Source organism: Eleutherodactylus coqui, chromosome 1, assembly GCF_035609145.1.
Source record: "Eleutherodactylus coqui strain aEleCoq1 chromosome 1, aEleCoq1.hap1, whole genome shotgun sequence".
NCBI lineage: Eukaryota > Metazoa > Chordata > Amphibia > Anura > Eleutherodactylidae > Eleutherodactylus > Eleutherodactylus coqui.
This window is the reverse complement of record NC_089837.1, coordinates 193,775,025-193,788,814: the sequence shown is the minus strand read 5'-3', so window position 1 is coordinate 193,788,814 and position 13,790 is coordinate 193,775,025. Positions and strand designations below refer to the sequence as shown.

The 13,790-nt window shown below is 50.3% G+C and overlaps 1 protein-coding gene across 2 annotated transcripts in view; it reads left to right on the top strand.

Moving 5' to 3' along the window:
* CEP162 (centrosomal protein 162) overlaps positions 1–13,790 on the top strand; it is a 125,647-nt gene that overhangs the window by 66,524 nt on the left and 45,333 nt on the right. For both annotated transcript variants that reach the window (XM_066605014.1, XM_066605012.1), the window contains exon 19: positions 8,915–9,078. In XM_066605014.1, coding sequence (XP_066461111.1) covers positions 8,915–9,078 — 164 coding nt within the window. The remainder of the gene's footprint in view (positions 1–8,914; positions 9,079–13,790) is intronic.

Here is a 13,790-nt window from a genome sequence, read left to right as displayed (position 1 = left end):
TGATTCAGTCCAAATGCAAATATCTAATTAATGTGAGAGACATCTGTTTTTCTCCAAACATAGAACTATGCTAAAAAGGTAAACGTTTGCCCCATCAGGAATAGCACATGCAATGTATACTGTCTGTGAAGATTGGGCAACACACGGATGGGTATTTGTGTACTGTCTGATGCAAGTTGCGCCCAAAATTCTTGGGTGCGATTCGCAATATGGTCATTTGAATGAGGCATAAGGTGTAATCTTCCTGACAGAATAATTAAACTCTTAAAACAAAACTTTGATTTCTCGTCCGTATCATTGGGGGCCACAGCCTAGACCAAGGGATATAGCCACTGCCCTAGGAGGCAACACTAAGCAAAAAAAAGTGTTAGCTCCTCCCCACCTGGCTATATCCCCCCTGCAGGCACTCAGCTAATTAGTCTTTAGCTTAGTGTCTGCTAGGAGGCAGACGTGGCTAGTCGCGGGGAGTCGGGGCTTTTCCCTGGCTCTACTGGCCTCCCGGGGGAGACGCAGGCAGGGGGTGTCTCCACCACTACTGCGGCGTCTCACCCAGCGAAGAAAAAGGGGCCCGACCATACAATGCGCATCTGAGTCGGTTACCCGCCAGCCATAGGGCTCCCCCTCCCTGGAGTAGCGCACTGTCTGACGGTGACGCATAGGGGGCAGCACTGCTGGAGCGGTCGACGCACGGACAGGCTGTGGCTCCCGGACAGACGCCCCATTGGGACTTCACACTGACAGCGGCGGCGGCAACATTCCGTTTGGGGACCCCATACTGGCGGCGGCAGCGTCCGCAGGGTACCTTATGGAGCTTCAGGACGGCAGCGGCAGCTCTCCCGAGCAGGAATAGAAGCGAGGCATGTTGCAGGACGCCGGGGCGCCGGCCGGCAGGCCACTTCCGGGCGCGGCGCTCCAGGGGGCGGAGCGCCGTCGTCACTTCCGGGTCGCGGGCGCGCTTCCGGGGCAGGCCACGCCCCCTCCGACCGCGGCAAGTTTAAAAGGGGCAGCCAGACGGAGGACTGGCCGCTCTCAGCAGCTGACACCTCGTTCTGTCTGCACTTCGGAGCCCAGCACTGCGCAGCTCTCTGAGCATACAGCAGCACAGCCATCCGTCCAGCCATTCAGCCCTGCAATTCCTTTCTGCTACGGAGAAAGCACCCGGACAGCAGCAGCACCTCCTGTCTCGGGCACCAGCAGCTGTAACAACGCCGCAGCAGTCCCTGCCACAGCACCTGCCGGGTCACCAACGCTGCGAGATCATGTGGTGGACCCGCGTCGACTCCCGACAGCATCCAAGCGTCAGGACCAGAGGCTCCAGCTGGACCGGGGGAACCGCGGAAACAGCTGCTAGACCGGGTAAGCCCTGCCCAAGGCAGCACTTCGCGGTGTTCTCCCCTCGCACTCCCCGTCCCCCCTGCAGGCATTCCTGTAACGGTACGTAGCTTACCCGCTACCTGGAAGTTGTTTTCTTTTGCCATGTCTGACCCTAGATCAGAGGGTTCCAGCCTGGCCAAGGGGAGGGTGAAGCATTACGCTTGCACTACCTGCAGCGTTAAGTTTGCTTGCGGTCAAGTCGACCCCCGCTGCGCTAGATGTGCCGCGGCGCGCGCAGCTCCAGGGACCCCCCCCGCCGCCCCTGTGGAGCCAGGGCCCGAACCCCAATGGGCAAGGTCCCTGGCCGCTGCCGTTTCTGGCTTGGCCACATCCTCTGCGGCGATTTTACGCCGGTTAGAGCCCAGCTCAGACGCGTCCTCCTCGGAATATGCACGAGGGAGGGCACACAAAAGAAGGAGGTCCCGTAGCAGCGAGGACACTCCCCATAGATCGCGCCACACCAAGTCCAGACGATCCAGGGACTCTCATGGCTCTCATGGGTCCAGGGAGTCCGTGCATACTTACCACAGATCAAGGCATTCTTCACGGTCCCGGTATTCTGCGAGACCGGCCCGGGCTCACCATGAGTCCCCTCGAGCGTCTTGCTCATGGGTGTCCCAGGACACGGCCCAAACGGCAGGCGAGGGCAATGGGTCTGAAGACTACGACCACTCTGCAGGCTCGTCGGTTTCGGAGCTAGACGAGGAACAGTTGTCGCGCCTAGCCAGTCTAATGGACGGCCTGGTAAAATCCATAAGAGAAACCCTCCAAGTAACAGAGGAACCAGTAGAGACGGCTCCTTCCACGGTGCCATTTAGACGGCAGAAGAGATCACGACAGGTCTTCCCAGACCATCCGGATTTTTCGGAGGTACTTAACAAGGAATGGCAGAACCCGGACAAAAAATTTAGGCAACCCGGGAAGACTTGGGAAATTACATACCCATTCCCAGGGGGTCTGAAAAAGGGTTGGGCGGTACCTCCGATAGTCGACCCGCCAGTGTCACGACTGTCTAGAAGCACAGCATTGCCAACAGCCGAAGTAGCAACGCTGGCTAATCCTCAAGACAGGAAGCTGGATACGTTGGCGAAAACAGTGTTTCAAGCCACAGGCACTGCCTTGCAGCCGATTTTTGCGGCCGCATGGGTCAGTAAGGCGTCCATAGCCTGGGCCAAACAGCTGCGGAGAGACATTGTAGCAGGCGCTCCACCGAGTGAATTGCTCGAACTGACAGACAACGTCATACAGGCAAACAAGTTTGTATGCGCAGCAGAACTAGACGCAGCCAAGTTTGTTGCTCGGGCATCCGCTGCATCAGTCGCGGCAAGGAGAACTCTCTGGCTGAAAAGCTGGTCAGCAGATACAGCATCCAAGATGGCTATAACAAAATTGCCATTCGAAGGAAACAGGCTGTTTGGACCTAAACTGGATGACATGATAAAGGACGCCACAGGCGGCAAGAGCACGTCATTACCACAAATGCCGACAAGAAAGGAGAAGGTTCCATTAAAAAGGAAACCGTTTTTTAGATCCTTTCGGCGTTTTTCGTCCCGTCCAGGGTCAGGGCAGTGGTCCCAGTCTACGAGAACCCCGACGGACGCAAAGAGGGGCCCCTCTTTCAAAACAAGACAAACATGGCGATCCCGACCCGGAGCATCTAAAACGGCGGGATCAAAGAGCGCGGCATGAGATGCTGCCCCCACCCAGTGTCACCAGGGTGGGGGGCAGGCTCTCCCAATTTCGGGAGACATGGGGGAGGCGCGTGAGCGACAAGTGGGTGCAGGAGATTGTGACATCCGGGTACGTAATCGAATTCACGACTCTCCCACTGAATTCTTTCTGCAGGTCCAGAGTGCCTACCACCCTGGAAGGAGTAGCCAACCTACAGCAGGTAGTGCAGAATCTTCTGGCACAGGGGGTTGTGAAACCGGTATCGGGGGCACAAGAGAGGCAAGGGTTCTATTCGAATCTTTTTCTTGTACCCAAAAAGGACGGCAGAGTGAGGCCGGTTCTGGATTTAAGGAGGTTGAATCAATTCATCAGAACAAAACACTTCCGGATGGAGTCAATCAGGTCCGTGATAACCTCCATGCAGCCGGGCGAATTTCTGTCCCCGATAGATATCAAGGACGCTTATCTCCATATCCCGATTCGGGAAACACATCAAAAATTCCTTCGTTTCGAAACACAGGGAAGGCATTTTCAATTTACGGCGCTGCCATTCAGCCTGTCTACCTCTCCAAGAGTTTTTACGAAGGTACTAGCAGCAGTGATGGCGCTACTCCATGCGGAAGGTATATCGGCCATTCCATACCTGGACGATATACTAATAAAGGCACCGTCGTGGGGCGGCAACATCAGAAGCCTACACGTCACGATGAAGATTCTATAAGAATTCGGCTGGATAGTGAACCGCGAAAAATCGTGCCTAATACCGACACAACGCTTGGAGTTTTTGGGCATGATATTCGACACCAGCCAGCACCAGGTCCTGCTACCCCAAGAAAAGGTAGACAAGCTGCGGCAGGGGGTCCGGTCCCTAATACAGGGGAAACCGCTAACCATCAGACACTGCATGGCTATCCTGGGCCAGATGGTGGCAGCATTCGAGGCGGTTCCCTTCGCCCAGTTCCGGTCGAGGAAGCTACAACACTTGATATTGTCACGCTGGAACGGGTCCCGGCTGACCCTGGAACAGCGAATCCAGATAACCCCTCAAGTCCAAAGGTCACTGAAGTGGTGGCTGGAACCTGGGAGGCTTCAGGCGGGACGGCTTTTGGGCCCAAGGCGTTGGATAGTAGTGACGACGGACGCCAGCCTTTCAGGTTGGGGCGGAACACTGGGGGACCAGTCTGTTGAAGGAGTTTGGTCTCAAAGAGAGACAAGGCTGCATATAAACATCCTAGAGTTGCGGGCCATCTACCTGACTCTCCGACACTTCGGGCCCAGCCTCAAGAGAAAAAATGTACGCGTCCAGACGGACAACACCACAGCGGTGGCCTATGTCAACCGGCAAGGGGGAACACGGAGCGCGTCGGTAATGAGTGAGGTAGCAGGCATACTAACGTGGGCGGAAAAGCATCTGAGCTCGATTTCCGCAGTCTACATTCCCGGAATAGAAAACTGGGTGGCGGATTACCTAAGCCGGGAAAGAGTAGATCCCGGCGAATGGGGGCTGCACCCAGAAGTTTTTCGGACGATATGCCTGAAATGGGGCACACCAGACGTGGACCTCATGGTGTCCCGACTAAACTACAAACTACGCCCATTTGTGTCCCGAGCGCGGGATCCACAAGCAGCGGCAACGGATGCGCTGACCATTTCGTGGGGGGAGTACAAGCTCCTATACGTATTTCCACCAATCCCTCTCATACCAAGGATCCTAGGGAAAATCAAGCAGGAAGGGCGACTAGCGATATTAATAGCGCCAGACTGGCCAAGAAGAAGCTGGTACGCGACCATCATAGAAATGCTGTTCGACACACCGTGGCATCTTCCAGAGCAAAGAGACCTGCTATCCCAGGGGCCTTTTCTACACCCGAATTCCAAGTCTCTACATTTGACGGCTTGGCCGTTGAGACCGAGGTGTTGAGAAGAGAAGGTTATTCGGAGAAGGTTATTCAGACAATGATACGGGCCAGAAAACCAGCCTCATCTGCAATTTATTATAGAGTCTGGAAGCGCTTCTTCACCTGGTGTGAGGAGAGGCGGGTACAACCGATGCAATTTTCGGTGGCCAGAATTCTTGCATTCCTACAATCGGGCCTCGAAGTAGGATTGAGGGTAGGTTCGTTGAGGGAACAGGTGTCGGCATTAACGGTACTGTTCCAAAAGCCAATCGCAAATAGGATGGCTGTACGTACATTCCTGCAAGGAGTCGCCCATACGACGCCCCCATTTAAACCCCCGGTCCAAACTTGGGACCTTAATCTCGTGTTGGACACTATGACGGACCAGACGTTTGAGCCGCTGAAGGAAATTTCTATGCGACTACTGACCTGGAAGGTGGTATTCCTCGTCGCTATCACGTCAATCCGTAGGGTCTCGGAGCTGGCGGCTTTGTCTATACAGGCGCCATATATGATCTTCCACCAGGACAAAGCGGTACTAAGACCATCACCCGAGTTTCTACCAAAGGTAGTCTCGCAGTTTCACATTAATGAAGAAATTGTCTTGCCTTCTTTTTGTCCAGATCCAGTACACAAAAAGGAAAAAATGCTGCACCACCTGGACGTAGTAAGGGCGCTGAGGATCTATGTGAAAAGAACAAAGGAGTTTCGTAAGACCGACACCCTCTTCGTTATTCCGGAGGGGATCCGAAGGGGCTTGGCAGCCTCAAAAGTCACCCTATCGAAATGGATAAGGTCCCTAATAACAGAGGCGTATCGCGCCTCAGGACGCTCGCCGCCATTTCGGGTTACGGCCCACTCCACACGGGCGGTAGGGGCTTCCTGGGCAGTCCGTTACGGAGCCTCAGCCCTTCAGGTGTGTAAGGCAGCCACCTGGACTTCCTTACATACGTTCTCAAAGTTTTACAAGGTCCACATAGCCGCATCATCTGTCGCCGCTCTTGGCCGGAAGATCTTGCAGGCGGCGGTCGTTGACCGCACAGCCGAACTTTGAATGCCCACCCAATATATTGTTTTCGGGACTGCTTGTGGATGTCCCATGGTCTAGGCTGTGGCCCCCAATGATACGGACGAGAAACAGATATTTTTGGTATAACTTACCGTAAAATCTCTTTCTCGTCGCGTTCATTGGGGGCCACAGCACCCACCCCTGGTTATTTAAGCGGTTGCTGGAACTTTCTGTTCTTCGGTCATTGTTTGGCAGAAAATTACGCCAAAAATATGTTTTGGTATGTATAAAACATAGTATGTATAATTTTACTCCCACTGGCTTCCTACTGCTTGCAGACAGACTAATTAGCTGAGTGCCTGCAGGGGGGATATAGCCAGGTGGGGAGGAGCTAACACTTTTTTTGCTTAGTGTCGCCTCCTAGGGCAGTGGCTATATCCCATGGTCTAGGCTGTGGCCCCCAATGAACGCGACGAGAAAGAGATTTTACGGTAAGTTATACCAAAAATATCTGTTTTTAATGGATGCCTCACACACTCCCCCATCTAGATATTAAAGAGATTTTAGGGCTAGTTTTATAGTTACAGACCTAAAACCTCTAATTTCAAGTAATTTTAGTTTATTGCTCAGGACCCTGACCAATTGGCTATTCTGGCAATTGCTGTCACTAGCAAACCACAGAATATGGAGTGAAAGCAGATCGATCCTGCATGTAGCAGGGGGTTGGATCCGATGACCCTGGAGGTCCCTTCCAACCATTCTATGATCCCTCCCCTGTGTAGGGGCCGATGCAGGTAATTGCAGGCACAACTCCCATTAAAATCAAAGAGAGTTTGGGTCATCAATAAATAAAGCTCTGATAATCCCTTTAAAGGGGTTTTCTAGACATATTAAGGAACTATCATCAGGATAGGTCATCAGCAGTTGATCAGCGAGCGTCCGCTGGCCAGTAGATCCTCTGGACTGCTGTCAGTGCAGCTGGAGCCCAATGTTCAGAGTAGGGTCAGAGGCAGAAGTGTAATAGAAACCATATTTTTCTCAGTGGGTGCAGGAGGCCGTAGCGTGTTTTCTGATCCAGATATGAACTGTACTATTGCTTCATTCCCAGGATCACCCTCTCATATTGTCACCCCTGTGTCTATTTGCAGTAATCCTGGCTTTCCTCCTGGTTTTAAGTGATGGATTAAAGGGGTTCTGACACGAATAACGTTTTTATGTTTCAACATCCATTGTTCTCAGGTCTGCCTAATGGACACAAGGAACCCACGATTTTTGGCTTGCTTTAGCTTAAAAACCTAATGTTTACCTTTGTTATCAGCATGTGCTGTTGTTGTGCAGCTGGCGGTCATCTCCCAGCAGGCTTTGAGCTTGAACACAGCTTCCTCCTTCCAAGGTTGCCCTGGAGAGAACAGCCAGCCTGCCTGCCCACAGATAGTCATGTGATGCTGGTGGGCGGCAGCTAACAATGTGAAGCTGGGGACAGGTAGCATCGCGCAAGTGCAGTCCACAAGCCCTCTGATGAGCCAGGAATTTTAAAGGGCCTGTATAGTTTTGAAGTAAGGAACCTATAGGTTAGCAACCCCCATAAGTGACCCCGTTTTGAAAACTGCAACTCTCAAAGTTTTCTAAACTACAATTAATGCAAGTTCAATGAGAAATTTTGAAATCTGCAATTTTTAAATCCCCAAATAGCCCTAATGTCCAACGTGACTGAAATACAGGCCTCAAAAAAAAAAAAGTTAAACCTTGTGAGATTTTAGTGGTACATTTTCCAGGCACCGTTTCAGGCTTTGAGGAGCTAAGATATACATACCCCTTAAAAGACCTCTATTTTTAAACTACACCCTACAAGGAATTCGCTATGGGGTAAGGCCTCATGTCCATGGAGAATCCGTAGCGGGTCCCTCCTACCCTGCGGACATGAGCGCTGAAAATAAGAATAAACTTACCCGCAGCGGACCGGGCAGCTCTTCTCTTCTTCACGGCCGGATCTACTTTCTTCGGCCGGCAGATGAGCTCGGCACGCCGCTGCGTGCCGAGCGCATGCGCCAGGCACATCCACTGGGCCGAAGAAAGAAGATCCGGCCGTGAAGAAGAGAAGAGCTGCCCGGTCCGCTGCGGGTCAGTTATTCTTATTTTAAGTCTCCAGCAGGATCCGGACGGCTTCCATAGGCTTCAATAGAAGCCTGCGGGAGACCCGCACGAAAATGGAGCATGGTCCGGATTTTTTCATGCTCCATTTTTTTTTTATTCACTTTTATTGACCATCCGCGGGTATTTATCTACCCGCAGGTGGTCAATGCATCCCTATGGGATCCGGATCCGCATGCGGGTTATCCGCTGCGGATTTAAATTCATCTTTTGCCCGTGGACATGAGGCCTAAGTGAGTGTTTTGACGCTACAGGTGTTTTAGAGTTGAGATTTGAAAATTAATATTCACAGGTTTTCAAAAAATGTGTAGGATTTACACAAAATTTTTCACCAGGATGAGGAGCAATATAAAAAAAAAGCATGCCAGAATTTGCTACCCAATTTCTCTTGTGTATAGAAATGTCCTATGTATGGATGTAAGCTGCTGTTTAAGCCTGTAGGATGGCTCAAAAGGGAAGGACTTCCAGATGAGGCAAAAGTTTAACTTTTTAGCATAGTTCTATGTTTGGAGAAAAAAAACAAAAAACCTACTGCATTCCAACACCAAAACCTCATCTTAGCTGTGGAGCTTGGTGGAGGAATCGTCGTGGTTTGGTGCTGTCTTACTACCTCAAAGTGGACTCCTTGTAGTCATTGAGGGAATGATGAATTTTAATGTGTACCAAAAACATGTTACGTCAGAATGACTCAAATAAGACCTGACTGGTACAACTGTCTGTTTTTATTAGTTTAGTTAGATTGTGTTTGTTATTGTGAGTTGGATAACAATGTCAGGAAAATGTCAGTGATAATCCGTGTTGTTTTTTTTAGATGATAAATCATATGAAATTAGGATTGTGGAAGAGACCTATAAGAAGGAAATTACACGAATTAATAAAAGGTTACAGTGGTTTGCAGAAAACCAAGCTATACTGGATAAAGATGCTGGACGACTTAAAGATGCAAATGAACAAATAGAAAGTCTACAAATGCAGGTATTGTGCTTTCAGTATTGCTAAGAAAATAATCATATGTTTGGCTTTACTGGTTAATCAATTTGTAATTATATAGGATTCTAATGAAAAACAGCTGGAGGGTCAATTTTCCACGTGACTGTGTATAAAAAGAGCATGTTAGAAAGACAGAGTCTGAAGCAAAGCTGGTCAGAAGTTCACCCATCAGTGATAAACTGTATCTAAAAATTGTGGAACAATTTCTGAAAAATGTTTAATTTAGGCCTCATGCCCACGGCCGGGTCGGATTCCGACTGCGAAATCTCGCGGCGTAATCGAACCCTGTGCCCTGGCAGTGCTGCGGATGTCCCACCATCTGCAGTACATTTTTTCATCAAAAGATTCAGAGAATTTAGAGAAATTCATGCACACAAGAGACAAAGCTCTCGGGCATCGCTGCATTAAAAACAAAAAAAGATAAAATAGGTCAGCACTTCCCGATAGAAATCCATAGGTGCATGTTAAACTATGGCTGCTACATTAAACATTTCTGCTTCTGCTGCATTACAAACAAGCACAATCCTGTAATGCAGGTCACTGCATGGGCTCAGAAATACTTCCAGAAATCACTGTCTGTGAACATAGGTCTCCGTGCAATCCACAAATCCAAGTTAAAGCAGCTGTATCATGCAAAGAAGAAGCCATATATTAACACAATCCAGAAACGCCAGCATTAGAGATGAGCGAGCACCAAAATGCTCGGGTGCTCGTTACTCGGGACGAAATTTTCGCGATGCTCGAGGGTTCGTTTCGAGTAACGAACCCCATTGAAGTCAATGGGCGACCCGAGCATTTTTGTATATCGCCGATGCTCGCTAAGGTTTTCATTTGTGAAAATCGGGGCAATTCAAGAAAGTGATGGGAACGACACAGCAACGGATAGGGCAGGCGAGGGGCTACATGTTGGGCTGAATCTCAAGTTCCCAGGTCCCACTATTAAGCCACAATAGCGGCAAGAGTGGGCCCCCCCCCTCCCAACAATTTTTACTTCTGAAAAGCCCTCATTAGCAATGCATACCTTAGCTAAGCACCACACTACCTCCAACAAAGCACAATCACTGCCTGCATGACACTCCGCTGCCACTTCTCCTGGGTTACATGCTGACCAACCACCACCACCACCACCACCCCCCGCACGACCCAGTGTCCACAGCGCACACCAAACTGTCCCTGCCTAGCCTTCAGCTGCCCTCATGCCACGCCACCCTCATGTCTATTTATAAGTGTGTCTGCCATGAGGAGGAACCGCAGGCACACACTGCAGAGGGTTGGCACGGCTAGGCAGCGACCCTCTTTAAAAGGGGCGGGGCGATAGTCCACAATGCTGTACAGAAGCAATGAGAAATCCAATCCTGTGCCACCTCCATCTGGAGCTGCACACGTGGGCATAGCAATGGGGAACCTATGTGCCACACACTATTCATTCTGTCAAGGTGTCTGCATGCCCCAGTCAGAGCGCGGTTTTTTATAAATAGTCACAGGCAGGTACAACTCCGCAATAGGAATTCCGTGTGCACCCACAGCATGGGTGGCTCCACTAGGCCTGGAGGCAGCCCAGTTAAAATAAAAATTGGTTCAGGCGCAAGTTTCAACGCTTTAATGAGCATTGAAACGTATAAAAATTGTTTACAAAAATTATATGACTGAGCCTTGTGGGCCTAAGAAAAATTGCCCGTTCGGCGTGATTACGTCAGGTTTCAGGAGGAGGAGGATGAATATTATACACAGATTGATGAAGCTAAAAGGTCCCCGTTTTTGATGGTGATAGAGAACAATGCTTCCATCCGCGGGTGCAGCCTACGTATTGTTTAGGTATCGCTGCTGTCCGCTGGTGGAGAAGAGAAGTCTGGGGAAATCCAGGCTTTGTTCATCTTGATGAGTGTAAGCCTGTCGGCACTGTCGGTTGACAGGCGGGTACGCTTATCTGTGATGATTCCCCCAGCCGCACTAAACACCCTCTCTGACAAGACGCTAGCCACAGGACAAGCAAGCACCTCCAGGGCATACAGCGCGAGTTCAGGCCACGTGTCCAGCTTCGACACCCAGTAGTTGTAGGGGGCAGAGGCGTCACGGAGGACGGTCGTGCGATCGGCTACGTACTCCCTCACCATCCTTTTACATTGCTCCCGCCAACTCAGCCTTGACTGGGGAGCGGTGACACAGTCTTGCTGGGGAGCCATAAAGCTGTCAAGGGCCTTGGAGAGTGTTCCCCTGCCTGTGCTGTACATGCTGCCTGATCTCCGCGCCTCCCCTGCTACCTGGCCCTCGGAACTGCGCCTTCTGCCACTAGCGCTGTCGGATGGGAATTTTACCATCAGTTTGTCCGCCAGGGTCCTGTGGTATAGCATCACTCTCGAACCCCTTTCCTCTTCGGGTATGAGAGTGGAAAGGTTCTCCTTATACCGTGGGTCGAGCAGTGTGTACACCCAGTAATCCGTAGTGGCCAGAATGCGTGTAACGCGAGGGTCACGAGAAAGGCATCCTAACATGAAGTCAGCCATGTGTGCCAGGGTACCTGTACGCAACACATGGCTGTCCTCACTAGGAAGATCACTTTCAGGATCCTCCTCCTCAGGCCATACACGCTGAAAGGATGACAGGCAAGCAGCATGTGTACCCTCAGCAGTGGGCCAAGCTGTCTCTTCCCCCTCCTCCTCATCCTCCTCATGCTCCTCCTCCTCAACGCGCTGAGATATAGACAGGAGGGTGCTCTGACTATCCAGCGACATACTGTCTTCCCCCGGCTCTGTTTCCGAGCACAAAGCGTCTGCCTTTATGCTTTGCAGGGAACTTCTCAAGAGGCATAGCAGAGGAATGGTGACGCTAATGATTGCAGCATCGCCGCTCACCATCTGGGTAGACTCCTCAAAGTTTCCAAGGACCTGGCAGATGTCTGCCAACCAGACCCACTCTTCTGTAAAGAATTGAGGAGGCTGACTCCCACTGCGCCGCCCATGTTGGAGTTGGTATTCCACAATATCTCTACGCTGCTCATAGAGCCTGGCCAACATGTGGAGCGTAGAGTTCCACCGTGTGGGCACGTCGCACAGCAGTCAGTGCACTGGCAGATGAAACCGATGTTGCAGGGTGGCAGCGTCCGTGTGGGACTTGCGGAAATGTGCGCAGAGCCGGCGCACCTTTCCGAGCAGGTCTGACAAGCATGGGTAGCTTTTCAGAAAGCGCTGAACGACCAAATTAAAGACGTGGGCCAGGCATGGCACGTGCGTGAGGCTGCCGAGCTGCAGAGCCACCACCAGGTTACGGCCGTTGTCACGCACGACCATGCCCGGTTGGAGGCTCAGCGGCGCAAGCCAGCGGTCGGTCTGCTCTGTCAGACCCTGCAGCAGTTCGTGGGCCGTGTGCCTCTTATCTCCTATGATCTGGAATATGATTTCTCCAGCAGGCTTTGGGGTATTTTGTCGCTTTCCGAATTGAGTGTCGTGTGCACACATCATCGATCCAGAATCAGACACAAATGCTGGTCTAAAACCGGGAGAGAGTCTCTACCATGTGTAGAGGCTCAGGCTTTTTATTATAACACATGACAACCGCCCTTCAATGGGCGTGCAACAGATTACATCAGTAACATATAAGATTCTCATTTGTCGGATCATACAGAATCCCCCACCTCTCTGCCCTCCCGTCCTCACGTCCGCCAAGGTATGGACTTTGTATTCTTTAGCATGCAGACAGCCTTAAGGAATTCTGTGTAGTTGACAAATGATGTGTTTAACTAGCTTATGTTTGAAGAGTGGAAGGGGCCTAGGTAAACACACAGTATATACACATAACACTGTAGCCCTTAACTTCTTAGAAACTGGTTGTGCAACTTGTGTAACTTCTATGTACTTAACTAACATTAGATCAGACATCCATTGTCTAGCAAATACTATGATTAGATTGTGTGTGTGTCCTTTAAACTCCTGAGCTAAAAGTCATTACAATAGCAAAATACATTTGGGTTATATACAAATATTGATAGACATTTTATACTAAATAATTATCATGTCTATCACAATCCCCCCTTAAAATGTCTATCCTCTAATTCTTTATCTAATTTTCACAGTCTTCTGCGCATGAGCCTATAACTGGAGCGCGTTGAAGGTTCGTTTTAGGGTCTTCAAGGGGGTGTAGGACTTGTCCACTCCTTCTGGGGATGCATCCAGCAAACTCATGGTGGGAGCGGCTTTTCCAGCATCAGTTTCACAGGTCTCTCTGACACAGGGGATAACACAGCAGACTAGAACAGAAAAGGTAACCATCAGTTCACATACAACAGCGACGCCCGTCTGTGCCAGGATCCTTTACCACCCGCTCATCCATGGCGAGTGCTGGTCCCAAAAGTTAGCTCTTTTTAGTTAGTGTGGTCAGCTTCTTAATGACAACTGCGTCTTTACCCGCGGGTCACGTGTCGTCTAGGATGTAGGTATGACAAGTCTCCCCTATCATCTTTCAGACACTCCCCTTTTTAGCTAAAGTCATATCTAAGGTCACTCTATTTTAAAAAAGGTCATAGTCGAGGTAGGTCCTATTGGTCGACTAGTCCCTATAAGGCGTCTCTAGTATAATTTATAAACCACTGCTAATTATAATAAACATAATTAATCCAGTCAACGTTTATTTACCATAATGATCAGGAAAATGGACTCGAATCTAGTTTTAACTTGATCTCTAATTTTTAAAACTTGTCAGGT